The sequence below is a fragment of the Pollicipes pollicipes genome, unplaced genomic scaffold, assembly GCF_011947565.3.
Source record: "Pollicipes pollicipes isolate AB1234 unplaced genomic scaffold, Ppol_2.1 Scaffold_4219;HRSCAF=4965_pilon_pilon_pilon, whole genome shotgun sequence".
Classification (NCBI taxonomy): domain Eukaryota; kingdom Metazoa; phylum Arthropoda; class Thecostraca; order Pollicipedomorpha; family Pollicipedidae; genus Pollicipes; species Pollicipes pollicipes.
In genome coordinates, this window is record NW_023596448.1 from 16,829,169 (window position 1) to 16,848,610 (window position 19,442).

Sequence of the window (19,442 nt, forward strand, 5' to 3'; positions counted from 1 at the left end):
GTGGTCCGTGCGGTCTCTGATCCGTTAGCACTGACGTTCCATCCTCCCCACGAGGTGCCCCGTGCGGTCTCTGATCCGTTAGCACTGGCGTTCCATCCTCACCACGAGGTGGTCCGTGCGGTCTCTGATCCGTTAGCACTGACGTTCCATCCTCCCCACGAGGTGGTCCGTGCGGTCTCTGATCCGTTAGCACTGACGTTCCACCCTCCCCACGAGGTGGCCCGTGCGCACCGGATCAGTTCCGCTGTTCCGGCGGACGCTGTGTCCAGCAGTCGGCTGTCTGCAACGGCGTCTGCGACTGCGCCGAGAGCTGCGCGGACGAGAAGACGTGCGATCGCCGCTACACCGTCACGCACGGTGAGAGGATCCGGCGTGGACACCACAGTTGGGTACAGTGATAAAGGTGCGCAATACAATGGTGGGCGGTGTCAGTGGCAGTTACGTGTTACGTTATCAATGACGAGCGATTCCAGCAGTGGATAAGCGCAAGGCCACCAATGATGAGAAATTCAGTGGCAGGTATCAGGTTTGAATGACGAGTAATCCAGCCAGCAGGTAACAAAGGTTAGCGATGCTGGGAATACCAGGAGCAGGTATGGAAAGCATAAGCTACCAATAGTAAGGGATTTCAGATGCCGATAAGCATTCAATTGCCAGTGGTGAGCAGTCATAGATGCTGATAAGCTAGGCTACCAACGATGATAAATTCAAGCGGCGAAGGAGGAAATGTGGCGAATAGCCCCACCACCAGGTGAGTTGGGGTTACCAACTTGGAGCAATGCCAGTGGCGGGTGAGTACAAGTACATCTGGTCCCCAATGGTAAACAGTCCTGGTCGCTGGTAAGTACAAGTTCACCAACCGCGAGCAACTATAGTGGAGACTACGTACAGTGCTGCGAATGGTGGGCAATGCCAGTGGTAGATAAGTACAAGCTATTCTAAAATGACAGGCAATCCCAGGCCCCGGTCAACGCTCTCAATGTCGAGCCGTCTCAGCCACCAGCACATCCAGATTTCCACTGGCCTGTTGCGCATGTAATTAGAACTGCAGACGACGGATCAGGCCCAGATGGCCAGCTGTCAATTTTGTGCGTGACCATGCTTGTGCTGCTTGTTTTTTGACACTTTTTCACGATGGACTGGTGTCCTCAAAATACGCTCTTTGAAAAATTTAGATTTTACTATGAAGTTTTAGTACAAACAACACACTCTAAACTCTTTTGTTTGACGTTTCGTAGGCATGTGCATATGCATGCATCAACAATGCAGAATGGTTAAGTGTCAATGCATGCAATGTGCGGCATAATTATGCTCGCACAAGACTGTGGAACCGCGCCATCATTTCAGCCGTCACATTCCATTTTTGCTATTGCTAGGGTACAGAAAGAGAGTACCCACGTGCTCGTGGACGCTCCACACATGCATTGTTTACCTCTACGATTTTGCTGACTGTAACAGCATGTGTAACAGCAAATCAGCCAGGCAAGTATCATGGAATGTCGCCATGAGTTGTTGGGTTTTGCTACCATCGGGGACAAACCACAACTCAAAACATTCGATGATTGGGGGAGGCGGCTTGTAATCCTGGTGACGGCACCGAGCAGACCCCTGAGCAGTCCTGGGCCCGGCGATGCACTGAGTGCCGCTGCAGGCATCAGCCATGTGGGCACGCTCCCTGGCGGCGCTGAGCGGGCGTCGGGTGTGGCTGCTCGCAGGCGTGGTGCAGTGCGTGGACAACCGGACGTGGCCCTGCTACTCGCCCCGGCAGGACATGCCCATGACCTGCATCGGCTCCGAGTTCATCTGCGACGGCCAGGTGGACTGCCTCACAGACGGCGTGGTGCACATGTCCGACGAACAGAGCTGCCGTGAGTGTCGAGTGCCGAGCGCATGGCTCAGTAGCGCGTTCGGAGCCCCCAGTCGCTCGCGCAGCTTTCACCATTATGCATGTTCCGTGTCCCGCGCTGTTGTTTGCGGCGCCGTGGCAGGGTTTGGATAAGTCCTGCGGAGAGGGCCGTGTTGTGCTTCACTTTGCCAGCGTAGTTCCATTTATCGTGAGAGTTCCGGGCCGACGTTCCGCTCGGGGCATTCTGCAGGGGCTATTGTGCAAGCACAAGAACTTCCGGGTAGCCTTTCTCTTGTATTCCGCTCAAAGCCTTCCCAAGCTGCTCTCAAGTAGTTTATTTTGCTCCAACCTTGATCCGCTTAACCTTGGTTCTTTTCTGGTGTTTGCGTTTGCTTTTGAGTCAGTCTTAGCTTCACTGAGAGCCAAGTGGGCCGTTGGCAAAGTTCATACATGAGATGTAAGACTACCGGATCCGCGGTGCATTTCATTCCAATAAAGGTTTTGTGAATAACAAATATTTACATCATCTCTCGCAAGGGAAACAACTCTGACAGGAGGCATGACAAAGTCGGGTAATTGCGGCACTGGTTTTGCCTCGGCCACTCATACGCCGGATGCAGGTCATCGAAACCCGGCGGCTCAGCCGCCTCTCATATGGGCAAAACCGGCTTGCATATCTACCACGTCCCATCGGCAGAGCTGTGTTTTTAACAGCAGGAAGCGGGACGGGGGGGGGACCCATAGATTGTCCAGGACCATGAAGCCTGCTTCCTCCTTCAATTTCAGCACGTTGTGTCAGCTGAAATGGTGAACATTTTCCGATCTTCCAAGCTTTGCAGCTCATTGGCTAGGTGCTAGTTTCGTGAGATAGCATCGGTTAATGTTCTTGAGCGCCGACATTTACCTGTTTATCAGAGCACGTGGATATCATGGTTTTCGGAAAATAACCTGTCTTTGTCAACGCCATGTCGTTAAGGAACTAACGTTTACTACGTAAATAAGTTTATGTGAAACTTTTGCAGTGATTCAATATCATCGTCGAAGCTGCAGACGGTAAGTGTAGGGTCTTTCCCAAGTGGTCTCACCTAGTCACGACAAGAAGACGTCGGTATTATTTGACATGCAACGGTTTTTCTGCTTATCAAAAGTTGCGCAGGGGCAGCAAGAACAAAATATGGGCTGACTTGTTTCAGCCAACCTGACAAATCATCCAAATGGACACCTAGGGGAGAAAGCTTGTCACACAAGCTGTACGTTACGTACCCTTCCTTCCTTCCTGCGCCCCAACAGCTGCAGGTTTTACACGGGGCGATTTTTTCCTTCAAGCGATTCGTGCGAAATCCATTTGAATTGATTGATACCAGGGCCGTGCCGACCGAGGGCGGACGCATTCTGAAGCATCAAAGTCGGCGAAATGCGGAGTGCCGGTGAGGGTGAGGGTCACCCTGAAATCTTCTTGTAAATGCGGAGTGCCGGTGAGGGTGAGGGTCATCCTGAAATCTTCTTGTAAATGCGGAGCGCCGGTGAGGGTGAGGGTCACCCTGAAATCTTCTTGTAAATGCGGAGTGCCGGTGAGGGTGAGGGTCACCCTGAAATCTTCTTGTAAAACTGTCCTCGAGAAGCCGTCTTCAGTTTATTGCCTCGCATAAATTTAGAATGCCAAATTAACAAATGTAATTGAAAAACCTTCCGCTGATCCAGGTCATCCATCTGGCAGACCTGCGCCCGGTGCGATCTTGATCGCGACCTTGACCCAGTTCCTCATGGATCCGGCCCAACGGTCTGTCGCCGTGCGCAGCGGAGGCCTGAGGCAATCCGGCCTCTGGTGTCGTGGTCCACATCGGAGCGACAGTCGGCCAGCTCCATGAGGCCGGTCACATTCCCCCGGGCGGGTTTTCGGGAATCGGACGGAGACGCGCGTCGCTGGGCGCGGGCGCCACGCCGCCGGGGCAGACGGGGGGAGGGGGCGTCGGCGTTGTCGCTGCTGCCAGATGGTGTGGGGCCGCAGGCTGCAGGGCGGTAAGGCGGCTCCCCGAGGGAGCAGCTTTGACCGCAATCTCGTGCAGATGGCCTTCTGAGTATTGTCGAGGGTGTTTCCTGTGTGCCCGAATGTATGCAGTTCAAGGAGCCTTCCGTCGTGTTCTCCACGGCAGTGCTTCACGATATGACAGCAGTGGCGGCACGGCTGATGACAGTTGTGTTAACATCCTGTTGATAAGAGTTGAACGCACAGAATATTGCAGCAATACGGATCGTGCCGCCTGCATCACACAGTCGCCCAACAAAATCTTAAGTGAGGGCAAGAGCACTCAGCAGTCACCTGGCACCCGTGTTGCAGTAACGGACTGGGACTTTGCGAGGAAACAAAGTTCTGTAACCGGCAAAACGAAAACGCGTCTGAGACGGCGAATCCTAGTCTACTGCCGATGTATTTCTCCATCCATTTTCTCAACTACCGCGTCCGGCTTCTCCAGGATTCCCTCCGTTTCCCGATGGCTTTATATCACGGCTCTTGTGACTGGGGAGCCATCGGCTATTTCCCGTTTCTGAGTGCCCGCTGCCGCTTGCTGCCGATTGGCGTGAGGATACTCTGGGCGAGTGGCCATCCCCTCGATGTGGAGGGCACCGCATGAGAGCACGACGCAGGTGGTGTGACGTCACTGGGCCTTCCCAACCGACTCAGGGGACCATCAACAGGCGGTATTCAGTGGACGGGGGATTATATGCAAAATAGCGGGCGGTCAAAGCAGCTTCGCGCTACAGCCATTGCGTTACATGAATTGATAATCGTATTGTTCAAAGATTCCGCGCTTGCTTGGGGTCTTATCTCATTACGCCGACATCAATGAATGATCTTGATATTAGCGAACATCAGTAATCCTGAGACGAATCCGCGATCGTTATCCGTTTGTGGGACATTGCCATTTCGGGATTACTCATAGGGAATGTTCCGGTTTAGTATATATCAGGTAGCACAAATGGTAACCACCCTAATGTGCCCTGTATAGTCATTACTCAGCGATTTATTGGTACACACACACACACACACACACACACACACACACACACACACACACACACACCACACACACACACACACACACACACACACACACACACACACACACACACACACACACACACACACACACACACACACACACACACACACACACACACACACACACACACACACACACACACACACACACACACACACACACACACACACACACACACACACACACACACACACACACACACACACACACACACACACACACACACACACACATATATATATATATATATATATATATATATATATATATATATATATATATATGACATCTTGCTTGGATGTGTCCACTGCGTATATTGCCAAACACACTTAGTCCCATATCAGGGATTTTAAAATGAGACGGCCAAGTTACAGCTCACAGGCCACTTAGAATTGTACTACCGAAGACATCAAAAACGTAAAACCCGACGGAGAACACAGAAGGACGATATGTTATCGCCTTTTGTAGACACCTTTGATATTACTGAGATAGCTCGTGCAGTTCACCCATGCAGTTTGACATCCCGTTCCACAGCTTTGTAATTTTGTCCGCCAAGATTACAGAGCGCCAAAATTGTTAGGCGCCACTCGGATGGCGTGTGCTCGCGCAATCACTCACCTTGTGAGTAGGAAAAGACCACGACGTCACCATAAGCGGAGCAAGGAACGTGAGCAAATAATGGGTTAGTATTTCGTAAATGTGGGAGACTTTTGATGTCAGGGTTCCAAGCCCTGTCAGCTACCTTGTAACAGACCTTTTCCAGCGGGAGAAAATGTCTATGTCCCCATGCAGGTTTGAAGGTCACGGGCTGGGGTGGAAGGCAGTACGCAACAATACATGCGATATTTTTTTCGAGGTGGATTCGTCACGAGACCCGCCGGGCCAAGGGTGCCACACGGCATTAGGTCAGTCACCCTCCGCCCTGATTTTACGCTGAGCCTGTGCCGGTATTGCTTTAGCCCCCTCATTTTGAACCATCATCATCCTCCCTCAGCTGCGATCAGCAGACCGGGTAGTTGAGCCCTTCTTATCCGGCTATGCACCTGGTTAAAGACACTATGTGTACATGTGATATCCAGCACTGCCTTTTGCTTTATGGAAGGGCATGCAACTTTATGATCAGGCATCGCCATAGTCTTTTAAAGGACATTAACAGCAAAATCTTCCTGAGAGAGCTACAAACATACTCCAACTTAGCTTTCAGCACAGTGTGCTGATATGTCCGGGGGATTCACAGCATCCATATCGGATCATGCACCTTCAATTCAAGGTGTGCTGTGGTTTTCAGGAGCCCTCGAAACCCATCTCTTTCGAGGCACATTGACCTAGGTGCTTGGTTGCACCATTTTTTTTGTGCCCATTTGTTTGCAACAGTCTTCATGCCCGTCGGGAATTCCAGGATGCTACTCAAGTCATATTTCTGTAGTTTTATGAATGCTTCCAAGAGCTTGGCCTACCACGCATCATCTTAATTGTCAAGGGATTCTTTGACGGCTTATAGCATAACTTCTTTTTTGTTTTTGCTCGACAATGAATATCTCATTTGCTGAGGCTCCAAGTTAGCTTTGGTTGCGAACTAAATGCTTTTCTCATTTCCGTTCGAGTCCTTTTGCCTGAATGCGATATGTTTTTGTTCTTTAATTTTCAGCACGGCCCGCGATGCTCTTCCCTGACCAACCGCTCGGCGTATTTTCAGCTTGTTCGCTTACTTGTTAGCATTGTGGTCACTGGGGATGCTTAATTATCTGCAAAACGTCGTTAGCAGCAAAGATGGTGCCATTTAGGTCCAAAATGGCGCAGCTCAAGTGCATTTGCGAAGGACATTATGCAAATAGATGAGGCAGTATATATAACGTTATTCCTTGTTGAAGAACTAGGAGATGGAGAGACATGTGATGTTTTGGATGATGGATGTGATATTTTGGGTACATATCTTTATCAAAATAAAGATCGGTAATAAATTAAATTTAATAGTTAACTACTTCTGTTTGTTTCCATAAAGGCATGTAGCCAAAATATTACATATATCTCTCCATTCTCCTGGTTATTCTACGGGAAATAAGGTTATTAGTACTGTTGCATTCACCTTTAGGTCCCATTTTTTCGATCCATGGGTTATCACCAGCTTGCTGCTCTGTAGTCACACGAACCGTAGGAGGATTGTTCTGTAAGGCACCTGTCACATTCCTTCTGCTTTCGTGGTGACCCTGGGATTGCTTTTCACTGGAATTACCGAGTTCCCTTGTGACCCGCCGACTTAATGGTGGCAACGATACCGCGTTTGTGCGGTCGTTTACCTTGCCGCAATAACCACATATATGCCTCCTGTTGCGGCGCACCGTCCCACTTTTTATAATGATAAAAGGGCCCGAAATGCCCAGAGAAACCCTGGAGCCTGGCCTTCCAAGAAAGGTCGTTTTTAGTGGATCAGCTCGGCGCCCGCCAGACCACCTAAAGATAATTTGATCATTTAAAGCCCCCGGTATTCTTTTGGTCTTTGTTCGCACAGTGATTCTCTTGTACATCACGGACGATCTGTAGACGGCCTTGATATAAACAATCTCTTAGCCATTTAGACATTGCGTTAAACTGAGCTCGTCAAAGCTATTACAGACTTTGCAGTTTCCTCCGTCATACTGAACACCACTAACTGCAGCAAGCAAATGTCAAAAAGAAGGTTAGGGCATTAAGGCCAAAACTTGTTCCGTTTTGGCAACGATTACCTCGGCCCAACGATTGCGCGCTTCACCGAGCCAGGAATAGCGCTGTTGGCATTAAGGCCCAATGTTTTGTCACATTGTTTTAGCCCCAGCCGGACACGCAGTGAAATAATACGTAAAAGCACTCTTATATCACCGTTCGCAGGAATAAACAGACATAATACAACTCTTTTGAGCTAAAGACGCCGAAAACCGTATTGTCACGAAAGCATGCATTGGTAAGATTTGCATCGTAATGCAGTGAGTTGTGGTTCTCTTCAGTACTTTTTATTTTTATGAATAAATCGGTTGGTTGACCTTTTGTCACCAATGTAGAGAAGAAACGCCCTCCATCAGCAAAGTGCCTTCAGCAGCCTGCCACATATCACCACAGGATGACGGAATTTATATTCATATTTCTCATTAAACGACGCCTTAGAACCAGTTTTATCGATCCTAACGAATTTCGCCCCCATGCACTAAAAGTGAAAAAGCGCATAGAGCAGCACATAGAGCAGCATTCATCTCGTGGGATCGCCACCACGCGTAGGTGATTCGCTTTGCCCGGCCTCTGTTTCAGGAGCGCCTGGGGACGCGGCAGCGTGTGATTCGGGGGATTTCCGCTGTGGAGATGGCCGCTGTGTGCCCCGCACAGCACTGTGTGACCACAAACCCGACTGTCTGGATGGAGCCGACGAGGCCAGATGTGGTCAGTACACCTGCCATTATCGCTGCCTCGATCTCTCGCTCTCGCTCTATCCCTCTCTCGCCTCTCTCGCTCTCTCGCTCTCTCGCTCCCCTCTCTCTCTCTCTCCCCCCCCCCCCCCCTCATCTCTCTCTCTCTCTCTCTCTCTCTCTCTCTCTCTCTCTCTCTCTCTCTCTCTCTCTCTCTCCTCTCTTCTCTCTCTCTCTCTCTCTCTCTCTCTCTCTCTCTCTCTCTCTCTCTCTCTCTCTCTCTCTCTCTCTCTCTCTCTCTCTCTCTCTCTCTCTCTCCTCTCTCTCTCTCTCTCTCCTCTCTCTCTCTCATCTTCTCTTCTCCTCTTCTCTCTCTCTCTCTCTCTTCTATCTCTCTCTTCTCTAATTTTGTCCCCTTCTGATTAGTTTTGGTTAGGTTGAATTAGAAAGCATAGAACCGGCTCGTAGCTTTTGAACTGGCGGATTTCAGGCTGTTAGAATAGATTACACACCTAGCTTTGGTTGACTTCCCTAACCTGAACATTTGCTTGCGATGGGAAACGAGTTGATGTTCCTAATAAAAAGCGCATTTTCACCACCTACCAAGACCTTGGTAAGAACTACCTGCTGCTACGTATAACGTATGCAACTCAAGAAAAAAAACACCCAGTTCCACACAAAGGGTCCTACCGAATGCCGTCCTACATGTTCACACATATTTAGATGATTAACGTGGTCCTCTGTATAGCAATGGAATCATGTTTCCCATGTTGTTTTCATTATTTGAAAGACTTTTTTCACAATTCCTTCTATCCCATCGTCTGATCTACACCCCTGACGTGTGTTTCGGCTGCCTGCTCGCCCGACCCGCGCTCCCTGTCAGCTGCCCGACGATGCGCTTCACTCCCTGTCAGCTGCCCTGACGATGCGCTTCACTCCCTGTCAGCTGCCCGACGATGCGCTTCGTATGCTGCTCCATTAAGCCGTTCAGCTTCATTAAGTCTCGCTCAGAGCATTAAGCGCGAGCGAGGCAGGATCCGGCCGTGAACGTTCCTGTTACGGGAATCTGTTCCTGTTAACACGCGCCCGGGCTGCCGGCTGGATAGCCTTCGCTCGGGTGGAGGGGGGGGGGGTTAATTTGTCCTCCCCCGCTGAGATCTCGAGAACTAAGTGAGCTAGCGTCACTAAATTTACAGGGTGTGTTGTCCTGTACGTGAACTCCCTTAGGTCAAAGCTCCAGGTTCGTAGGTCATGACCTTCGGGTCAGATAAGGTCAAACAAGGTCAAATTCCAGGTTGGTCTCCAGAGTGCCCCCAGAACCTAGATAACCGCTTCTAAGCAGAGAGCCACATGTTCATTCAAGGTCAGTGATCTTTAAGCGACAAAATTATGCCAGACGGTATGTTCCTTAAAAACAACATGTTGAACTGGGTCATCTCAGGTCAATGAGCTATTCTGACCTCTATGAAGTCCATGGAAGATGTATAATGCGGTTCCTACTACAGATAAATTCGAAATGAGCACCAGAAACTATCTCATGCAGAAAGCCCCAAAGTAATAAAACAGACTGTGTTTGACCTTGGTCTGACCTTCATGCCTGACCTTAGGTCAATGTAATTAGCCCATTCAACTGTTATGTTGCTTGAGAAAGCATCTCAGAAATGTATGGATTCGTCCAACACTCTGTTGTCGCAGCAGATTGAACGATTCCCAGAAATTGACTTCGCTGAAACCATGGCCTGACTTTGGTCTGCCATGAGATGATGCCACAAGATAGGTCAGCGACCTTACAAGGTACATCCACATTTGTGACGCCAAACGATCCGCTATTCAATTGTCTACAGCTATGCAAAATTTGGTGCAGCTACGCCGCGTCGTTCAGAAACCATCTTGGAAAAATCTTCGGGGCGTCAATATAACCCCCCTCAACGGAGCGCATGTTCACGTTCACTGCTTCGGGGCGGGCTGAATCTGCGGGCGTCGCCGGCGGCGGTGACCGGGCCGAAAGAGTCCGGTTACAAGCCGCTCGTGCGATCTGTCGGATTCGGCAGCGGTTGGGGCGGCGACGACCCAGCTGAGGGCGGCATTTGCATTTAGATGTGCGGATTGTAGTGCGGCTTGTTCCAGGGAACAGTACCATGGCATGCTTTGGTTGCGTTGCAATAGCTCACGTTTTCTCGGAATGGTTTGTAAAACTCGTCGGCATTCGAGACGGCGGTGTTGCGGTGTGATTTCAAATGTGAACCCGTGAGTATTGAGCATTTATTATCCAGCAGGGAATATTCACAGGAACTGGAAGACTGAATGCTTGATTTTACTCGTGAAGATTTTGTTATTTCTAGAAATATCCGTTTTCCTGTGCTTACTTCACAGGATGTTAAACCAGCACGCGCACCACGTTTGTGAACACTTACCTCCTTTGTCCCGCTACCGGAAGAAGTCGTTACGGAATACGCATGTGTCCACGGCATTACATGTAATAATGCGTGGGGTATCTGACAGTTCTCACTCCACAGAATCGGATCGGAACAGAGTAGCGTCACGGACTTTTCTTTTCATCGCGTGTCATTCCGCATTTTAGTATCATTATCTCTTAAAATTGCTGTTATTGCTTGGTAACGCATAACATTTTATGTCGAGCGCCAGCTGCTCGACTGACCGAGTCGACCTGCTCCAGCCGCGCCGGCCTGCGCCCCACACCAATGGCGCTGCTCCAGCGGCCAATGCGTGCCCGCGAGCGCCCGCTGTGACCTGCGCTTCGACTGCTACGACCGCTCGGACGAGACACAGTGCGGTGAGTCTGTCCTCTCCGCGGAACGGCTTTAATGCATCGTAGATGTTCCCCACGGGTGACCTTTGGCTCAGAGTCCGCCTCTCCTTGCGACGCATGGCTTCTTGAGTTCATCTGAACTCCATTACCGAGACACTGCGATTCAGTGTGAGTGTCTGATTATCTCCCCGATGCCAACCAGCTTGCCCTGAAACAGGTTGGTCTGTGCCGGGTTTGGTAGCTCATCTGCGTTGTGCCGGGTCCAGTAGTCCTTCCGGTCCGTGGCGGTTCTGGTGGTCCGTCTGGTCCGTGCCGGGTCTGGTAGTCCAACTGGTGCGTGCATGGCCTGATGATCCATCTGGTCCATGATGGGTCTGGTAGTCCGTCGGGTCCGGTGGCTCATCCGGTCCGTGGCGGGTCTGGTGGTCTATCTGGTCCGTGTCGGGTTTGGTGGTCCATCTGATCCGTGCTGGGTCTGGCGGCTCATCTGCTTCGTGCCGGGTCCAGTAGTCCGTCCGGTCCGTGGCGGGTCTGGTGGTCTATTTGGTCCGTGTCGGGTCTGGCGGTCCATCTGATCCGTGCTGGGTCTGGTGGTTCGTCTGCTTCGTGCCGGGTCCAGTAGTCCGTGGCCGGTCCGTGCTGGTGGGTCCGTGGGGTCTGGCATCTGATCCGTGCTGTGGTCTGGTGGTTGTTTTCGTCTGCCTGTTCCAGTGCCGGGTCCAGTAGTCCGTCCGTGGTCCGGTGGTCTGGCGCGGTCATCGTCCGTCCGCGGGTCTGGTGTCTATCGTCTGTCGTTCGTGGCCGGGTCCAGTAGTCCGTCCGGTCCGTGGCGGGTCTGGTGGTCCATCTGATCCGTGCTGGGTCTGGTGGTTCGTCTGGTCCGTGCCGGGTCCAGTAGTCCGTCCGGTCCAGTAGTCCGTCCGGTCCGCGGCGGCTCGACCGTCTCAGGCGGCTGCCATCTGGCCTTTTTTGCACGGGTTGAACCAGTAGTGGACCGCAGCGCGCGCCGCGCGCGTTGCGTGACTCGTGACTCGTGACTCGCGCCGAAAACCATGACTTCAACACCTCATCCCGCATCAGTCGTCTGTGGTCGGCCGCACCTGTGTAAGACCGAATATAACGAGCAGTGCTATGGACAAATGAAGCTGGTCATTGCAGTCACTCCGCGTCATCTTTCTGTAAGCACGAGTTACCCAGGCTTATGACTCGCAATGCGGTTCGAGCGGCCATGATGGGCGTCGTTCGAACTAGTTTCAAAGCGTGAGGCGCAGGGTATGACGTGCATTATAGCTAGTCACTCGTATTCCTTCTGGGCAGACGGTTTGTGTGCAACATTTTGGCAGCTGGGGTTAAGCATTTGGTCTCGTTTCGACATTCGAATATTGGAGTAGTACTACGCAGAGGTTGCATTGGGGTATATCGAATTTTTGCTTCAATCATGGCACATATTCACGCAAATCTGTAGGAGATGCATCACGTTCACAACACTCACGCATCCATGCAGTTTCAAGCGTATTGCTAATTGGAAGTGCATCAGGTCGAGCAGGCAGATAGTTGCTCAAGCCAGCAAGGGCCTGCACTGGTGGCAATCAAGCCCTCTTAGCTTGGTTGCCACGGGTGCAAATAAGTCAACCTGAAGGAAATAGATCATGCGCTAAAATTTTCCATTCCTCTTAGCCTTCCGCCACATGTGCAAATTAGACAGCCAGAAGGAAGTAGATATTATGCTACAATGTTTTTTAAGTACAAACATGTATAAATGCACGATGTTTTCCCTGATTCGCACGCCGCACGATTCTTTGTGAGAACCTTGGACCTTTACGAGATGTTTCTGAAATGTGGTGTCTTCAACGTTAACGTCATGTAAACCTGATGAGTGCATTGTCGTACTTATTAGTATAACTACGTCCCTGAGAATGTCAAGTGTAAATGAATAGTATATAGCATAAATATCAATGTTGAAATGCACAACTATACATATATACTAGCATTTAGTATCAATATAAATGTTAAGTACAATTATGAGAACATTTAGTATACTAGCATAAATACGTCCCTGAATGAGCAATGCCGATTATAGGGGTTAAAGTGGGATCCAAAGGGGACAACCCGCCCTGAAACTGAAACTTATGAAAACGTAAAAAAACGCACATTTCGCGGGAAGAAGTTGAAGGACCATGCCATTTCGTAGAATGTAGAATATGTCGCCTCCATCCTCGTTTTTGATTACACCCATAGTTGTGCTTACTTCCTACCAAACAAGCATACCAGTGTAATGATGGGCCTGCATTGTGGTGCAGTATTTGTTTTGCATGTACCGCATAACTTAGACGCATGTTGCGATATTTACATCAACCGTGCAAATACGCACTTAGAACAATTGGTTATGATACTGTCTGTGATATGTCACAGCTTTATGACTGCCTTTGCCATCTTATGGTTTATTACTCTCTCTGTGCGGTTTAAAGCTATATTACGATTACGAAAAGTGGCTAGAAGTGATGCTTGAATCAGTCACAACTATTTCTCCTTAATGTGAATTCTTTTGAAAGGTGCCCTTGTGAAGCCTGTCTCCTTAAAACTGGAAAAAATGCAATGGTACCTGGGAGGTTTAAGCCAAGTGTTGAATGTTCTTCAACAAGCGTCCATTTATGGCGCTAGGCATTATCTAATGTTTCCATTCATCCGGCGACAACTGAGGGGGCATTGAAATCTTAACTGGAACATTTCAATAATTTAAATCCAACTGCCCCGCTCCGTTGTGAATGAGAAGAGGTTTAAGATGAATGCGTTTTAAAGACGCAAACAAAGGAGCGATCTGTCGCTCCATTTGTCATTTTTCTTTAATGTATGCAATGAATTGTTAAAAAGGCCATTTATCGCCAAAAAACATTGGACACCGTCTGCGCCATCGACGTAGTGTGAACATTGCTAGGCACGAAATGCGTTCTGCAGGTAACGCGCTGCGTGGCAGGACGTGCAAGGAAATATGTGATGTAGTCATGCTGTACGATCACCCACTGCTCTTCGGGAGCCGTTCATGTTTTACTACGCAGACTAGGCTGAAGCAGATTAGGCCAACTTTTGCTCATCATTATGGAAACAAACAATGAGGGAAGTAGTGGAATTGAAGTACCATTTAAGAAATTTGATTTTGAAGTCGAGCGGTGAAGATCGTAGGTACCTGTTTTACTCACATGATTTTCATGGTGCTCCCACCCCAGAAAGCTGACTGCGGACCTGCCCCTGCCTCCGTGGGAAGGTGCCCCGTCTTCATCGCACCCTACCTCAGCGAGCTGGCGGTGGGCCTGTCCCTGCCGCTGCGGGAAGGTGCTCCGTTTCCAGTGCACGCCACGACAGTGGCTGTTCTTTGACCGTGCTGGGCGTAACAGTTCTCTGCAGCCGCCGACCCCAGCACCTAGCTCCGTGCCACGTGTCGCGACTCGGGAGACACCGTTACGCTCACACCCTGATTACAGTCCCCGTGGAATCACAGTCACTTTATCACAGTCACTGGAATCACAGTGGCTGGAATCAGTTGCAGTCCCTCTAGCGCTGTTGCTGGTAAAGCCAGCGGCTTCAGGCCGGGCTGCCGGTAGTTGGCTCTGTCGGCAGACCGTCCGTCGCGTTCCGCCCGGTCAGGCTGCGTCCTGCACCTCAGCGGCCTTTGCTTGGTGTCAAGTGGTGCTGTGGGCTCGGTGGCGCCAGTGTGGATCATTACGATTACCACGGTCGGTTTGAGGCACAACATTTATACACAAATATCGATATCAGCACCTGTGAGGAGAGACTGATATGGCCCTATGACCCAAATAATGGTATGACCCTCAGTGCGGTTTAGGTGTGTGTTTTCAAGCGTTTAAAATCTGTTCCTGGCGTTGTAATACAGGTACAGGATTGTAGTAACAAGACGATAACAAAGTGCATAGATGTGTTAAATGTCCGCTGATCATCACTCATGACAATGGTTGGTAGGATTGTGGACTTAAGGTTGTCGTAAAGGTATATAATGTCAGACGCTAATCTTTTCAGAATCCTGCTTTCAGTGATTTAAGGTTATTTATAGGTTATTCAACAGAAGCCTCTGAGGCATCTGAAGACCCCATTGCCTAATTTCCCAACCGCCTGGCTAACGACCTGTTTCCTCAGAAACACCTTTCATCACTTGCCAGGAAGGCTTTAGCGTCGGTTAGCGTGAAACCGCGCTCATCGAAGTTAAATGGCCGTGCTGTTTTCGGCGCTACCGTTCAGCATGTTAACGTTTAAGTGAATGTTCCACATTTGTATGGCCTTTTGAGCTGAAATAGCCATATTGAGGACATTTTGATGCAGTTCACGAATATGCCCTTTTTAAGACCTAAAGCGCTCTGGTTCCTGAGTTACACGCCCGCAAAGTACGGAAGGGCATGTTTACAGCCAACTTCAAAATCGCCTTCTGATTAATAACGCCATAGAAACGTTATGAGATCCCTGTGATATTACAGGCTGTTTTTCGTTTATGGCCAAAACGGCATGGCCGCTGATACATTTGCAATGGCATGATGCTGCACATATGGTGGTACAGTTCACGTAAGATGATTGGCTGTCAGTAAGATTTTACTGCTGAATGCGTGTCGCGAACAATTTCGAGCGCGAGCAATTTCGGGTTGTGCAACATTCGTCGTGAACGGGTCATTTTTCCTTATTTCTAGGCCACTAAGCTATAGAAAATTATATATCAATGTTATAAGAAGGAACGCCACTGCCTGCAAACGAAGTACGGCACCCAAAAAATTGGCACTCTCCCGAAGTTATAAAAAAGAAGATGCAACGGCAAATCTGTCTTCTTCTCCCGCTGGTGTTTTTTTCTTCTCCTACTAACGTATCTTTTACAGACAGCTCTGTTGGTGCCTTGTGTACCGGAGCACAGAACCTTGCACGGGTTTATGGGTTAGCAAGGCATCGTGAAATTAGGGAAACATTACAGCAATTTTAGATACATATTTATCTAAGTATTTACACACATGGTATGACAAATTTAGAACTTGAACAAAAAATTGTGTTTTACAAGAAGAAGCTCTTGAGCCGCATTACCATGAATCCCCACTGGGACTTTCGTTCGAAGGGAGGTCACGGTGAAGCTCGGTGCTGTGACTGAAGATCGTTGCGGGAAATTGTGAGAAAACATGCAATTCGATAGTCCCGTGAGCCGTGCAAATGTGAGATCACACTAATTTGACAAAAGAGTGTGAATCGGGGGTTCGAAATGCGTGTGATCATTGACGGTGTGTGCCAGTGGCTTGTATTGGTACTGATGTGATGGGGAATGTGCGTGCGAGGTTTGTTCTTCTGAGAGAGAACATTGTTTTGGTATTCTTCAGTCTACTGACTCCCAATAAAATGTGATAAAATGCGAAGTGAAATTGGTGTCAGCTTTCGCGTATTTCGATATCTTCTCCAGGTCTGGCTACTAGATGCTGCCAGGTATACTGTCGTCACAAACCCATTCCATGACGCCATCAAACAATGACGTTATGGGACTCATTTTTATAAACTTTAAATTTCCACTACTTAGCCTCGTTTTTTAACCTTGAAAGCTTACCAATAGTTACAAGGAAGCATTTCCCATAATATCTTATGCCTAACTCAATATCCTCAAATGTGGAGCATTCCCTTTAAGTATCTTTTCAGTGTGTTGGCTGTTACGCAATAGATTGGAACAGGAGGCGAAATATTCCATGATGGCCATACCTCTAAAATGTCATGATATTCGTAGCTAACAACACACCCAGCAAACTCAATAAAACTGACGCCATCGACTGACTCGTCTATGAATTTCAATACTTAACCTGTAATTTAGTGTACCACGCACACGAGCCGCATTTCGCCGGAAGATCGGGCTATATGGGACAGTGCTCCGTAGATTTTCCGGGCTTTGGAACGCCAGAAGCCCATTCACAGCTGCAGCTGGGGAAGTTGCCCATATTAGGACACCTGGTTCACGGCTCCTGACCCAAGTGGGACAGGGTGTTTTCCGAACCTATATGTGCTGAGCAGAAAGCGTAATCCTATACTAAACTGAAGAAGAAAGAATGATTCAGCAATGTTCTATGCTTTTAACCACAATTTTTTGCCGACTGGGGAGTGCAAACATAAATTATATCTGAGTGAGAAAGGATGTTTCAGCAGTGTTGTACGTTTAAAAGTACAAATTTTGTCACAATACTTTGCATTTCGAATTTGTCAAACACTTTGCAGAAGCCGTCATCGAACCAATTGGGCGAGTTTTCCTATAGGTAATTCGATGATCGCAAATAGCTTATTAGCCCTAAATTAACGCGGTGAATCGTACAAAAGTTTCTCCTTTGTTAGCAAAATTATGGAGGCCAGCACCGAACAAAAATGATTGGGCCACATTCAGTTATCTATAAACATTTCCCTGAAACCGTTTCAAGCGTCATAAAGGGGGTATTTCACATTTGTATGAGTTTGTATTTATTACATTTGTATGAACTGAAATAGCCATCCTGAAGATCATTCGATACAGTTCACGGTCCTGCCTTTCTTAATACCTAAACCCCTCTACTCTTTTAGCTATACGCCCGCAAAGGTGTGCAGATTATTTCAGGAAGCTAGTTCAAGGTCACTCAGGCATCCACAAGGTCAAAATAACGTCATTTAGATCCCACCATTCCATGAGTCATGCGGCAATCAAGGCCAAAACTATAATTTTCAAGTCATCCATATATAACGTTCGCGAGCACGATCTTCAGATATAACGACCGGTAATTGACTATCAACCAATGATGTGCAAGGTACGATGACGTGATCAAGCAATGGCGTATTGAGGAGTATTTATTTTTACTAAACAGAGACCTCGGGCTATTTAGAGCAGCCTTTTCACTGACTAGTTTACCAATAGTTACAAGTGAGCTCATCTCATCATATTTGATGATTGATCCAATATCTTCAAACGTTGAAAACTTCCTTTAACGTGATGCATTTCTTCTAGAGGCGTTGGTCTACTGAATTTTTGGGATCCGGTCCGAGCCGGTCCAATCCGGTAAGCAAAACCCATTCTTGCCTGTGATCGGAGTTTTGTCAAATTTCTAAAGCCCATTTGGTCAAATCCGTTACATTATCCATTGTTCCCAATGCCAGCGGTGTTCATCAGCTTTCACATTACAGTCTGACCCAACACAAAATTCCAAATGAAGCGTAAAAAGCACATTGAGTTTCATAATCACTCCTTGTTTAAGCTAATCGCTCAGCACGCAGATTAAATAAATAACCCGGACATGTGCATAACTGTGACATGTGCATGGCCCGACTTGCAGCGCGTTATTCCCTCTTGATTTGCTCCTTCTGGTCTGCAAGATGATTCATATTTCGGTCATGGGAAGAGTGGTATCTTATCACAAATCTTATTCCACATCTTAGGACGCAGGCGTATGCGCAATAACTCAGCCACATTGCAATTTTTGAAATCCAAGATATGTACTACACGAAAAAACGCCGGTCGGCAGAATTATTCACTGAGCCTTAGCTAGATATATAATGCATAGCCATTATCGAGATGTTTTTGGTGCTCCACGTGCACGTTTACATGTAGGAATCTTTAAAGGGACAAGGGCAAAATGCGAATGGGATTAATTTCGATCAAAGTGTTATGTAGTCTGTGAACCGAATCGACGTGTCTCAGTTACAACCGTTAGATATGCTATTGGTGAAACCCCCCGCCCAACGATTTAGGCCAAGTTCACTGCGTTAATAGAAATGTATGCACGAGGGATAATATAGATATGATAAGAGTGAGCGAAGAGATAAGGATATTATGATTTAGATGTATGGTGCAATGGCATATGAATACGCATATGAATGTGAACATTACCAGCATGCATAAGGTCAGCCTTTTGGTGTCTTGTATCTTTACGAATGTATTCGATGGTGCATATTTATCATTTAGCGATAACAAATAACAAGCTATCAACTACTTCTTGGACGCTTCACCCGACAGTACCTTAAAACGTTACAAAAATAATTACAATCACAGAAATGACATGAATAGTCATGTGCTACAATCGCTCTGCCGTGCTGCGCAGACAAAAGGTTTGTTTTGTGGACTTTATTTCTCTGCTAACAGTAACGCATCGGAGCTTTTTCGCATGGCTCACTGATGGCATAACTTGGGTGGTTTTCAATTCATACAAACCCGTGACGCTAGCAAATGTCATCCGTTCCAAATGTCGTTCTCGTCCGTAATCCTCTACCTTTATTCCTTTAATTTCTTTTCAGCTCAGGAAAAGGCCCTGGTCACCAGCTGACTGCTTGGGTTTCCGCTTGATCCGAATCGATTCCGACTCCAACTCACTGTTCATAGGGTCGACTCTCACTCTGACCCCGAGAGGCCC

General features: G+C 48.3%; 1 protein-coding gene across 1 annotated transcript in view; it reads left to right on the plus strand.

The window, feature by feature from the left end:
- The window catches only part of LOC119095982 (G-protein coupled receptor GRL101), a gene marked incomplete in the record, with an annotated part of 113,453 nt that overhangs the window by 63,551 nt on the left and 30,460 nt on the right, over window positions 1-19,442 (plus strand). The window contains 4 exon segments of the mRNA XM_037218848.1: window positions 217-357; window positions 1,716-1,868; window positions 8,188-8,316; window positions 10,960-11,076. Of these exon segments, the coding sequence (XP_037074743.1) occupies window positions 217-357; window positions 1,716-1,868; window positions 8,188-8,316; window positions 10,960-11,076 (540 nt within the window).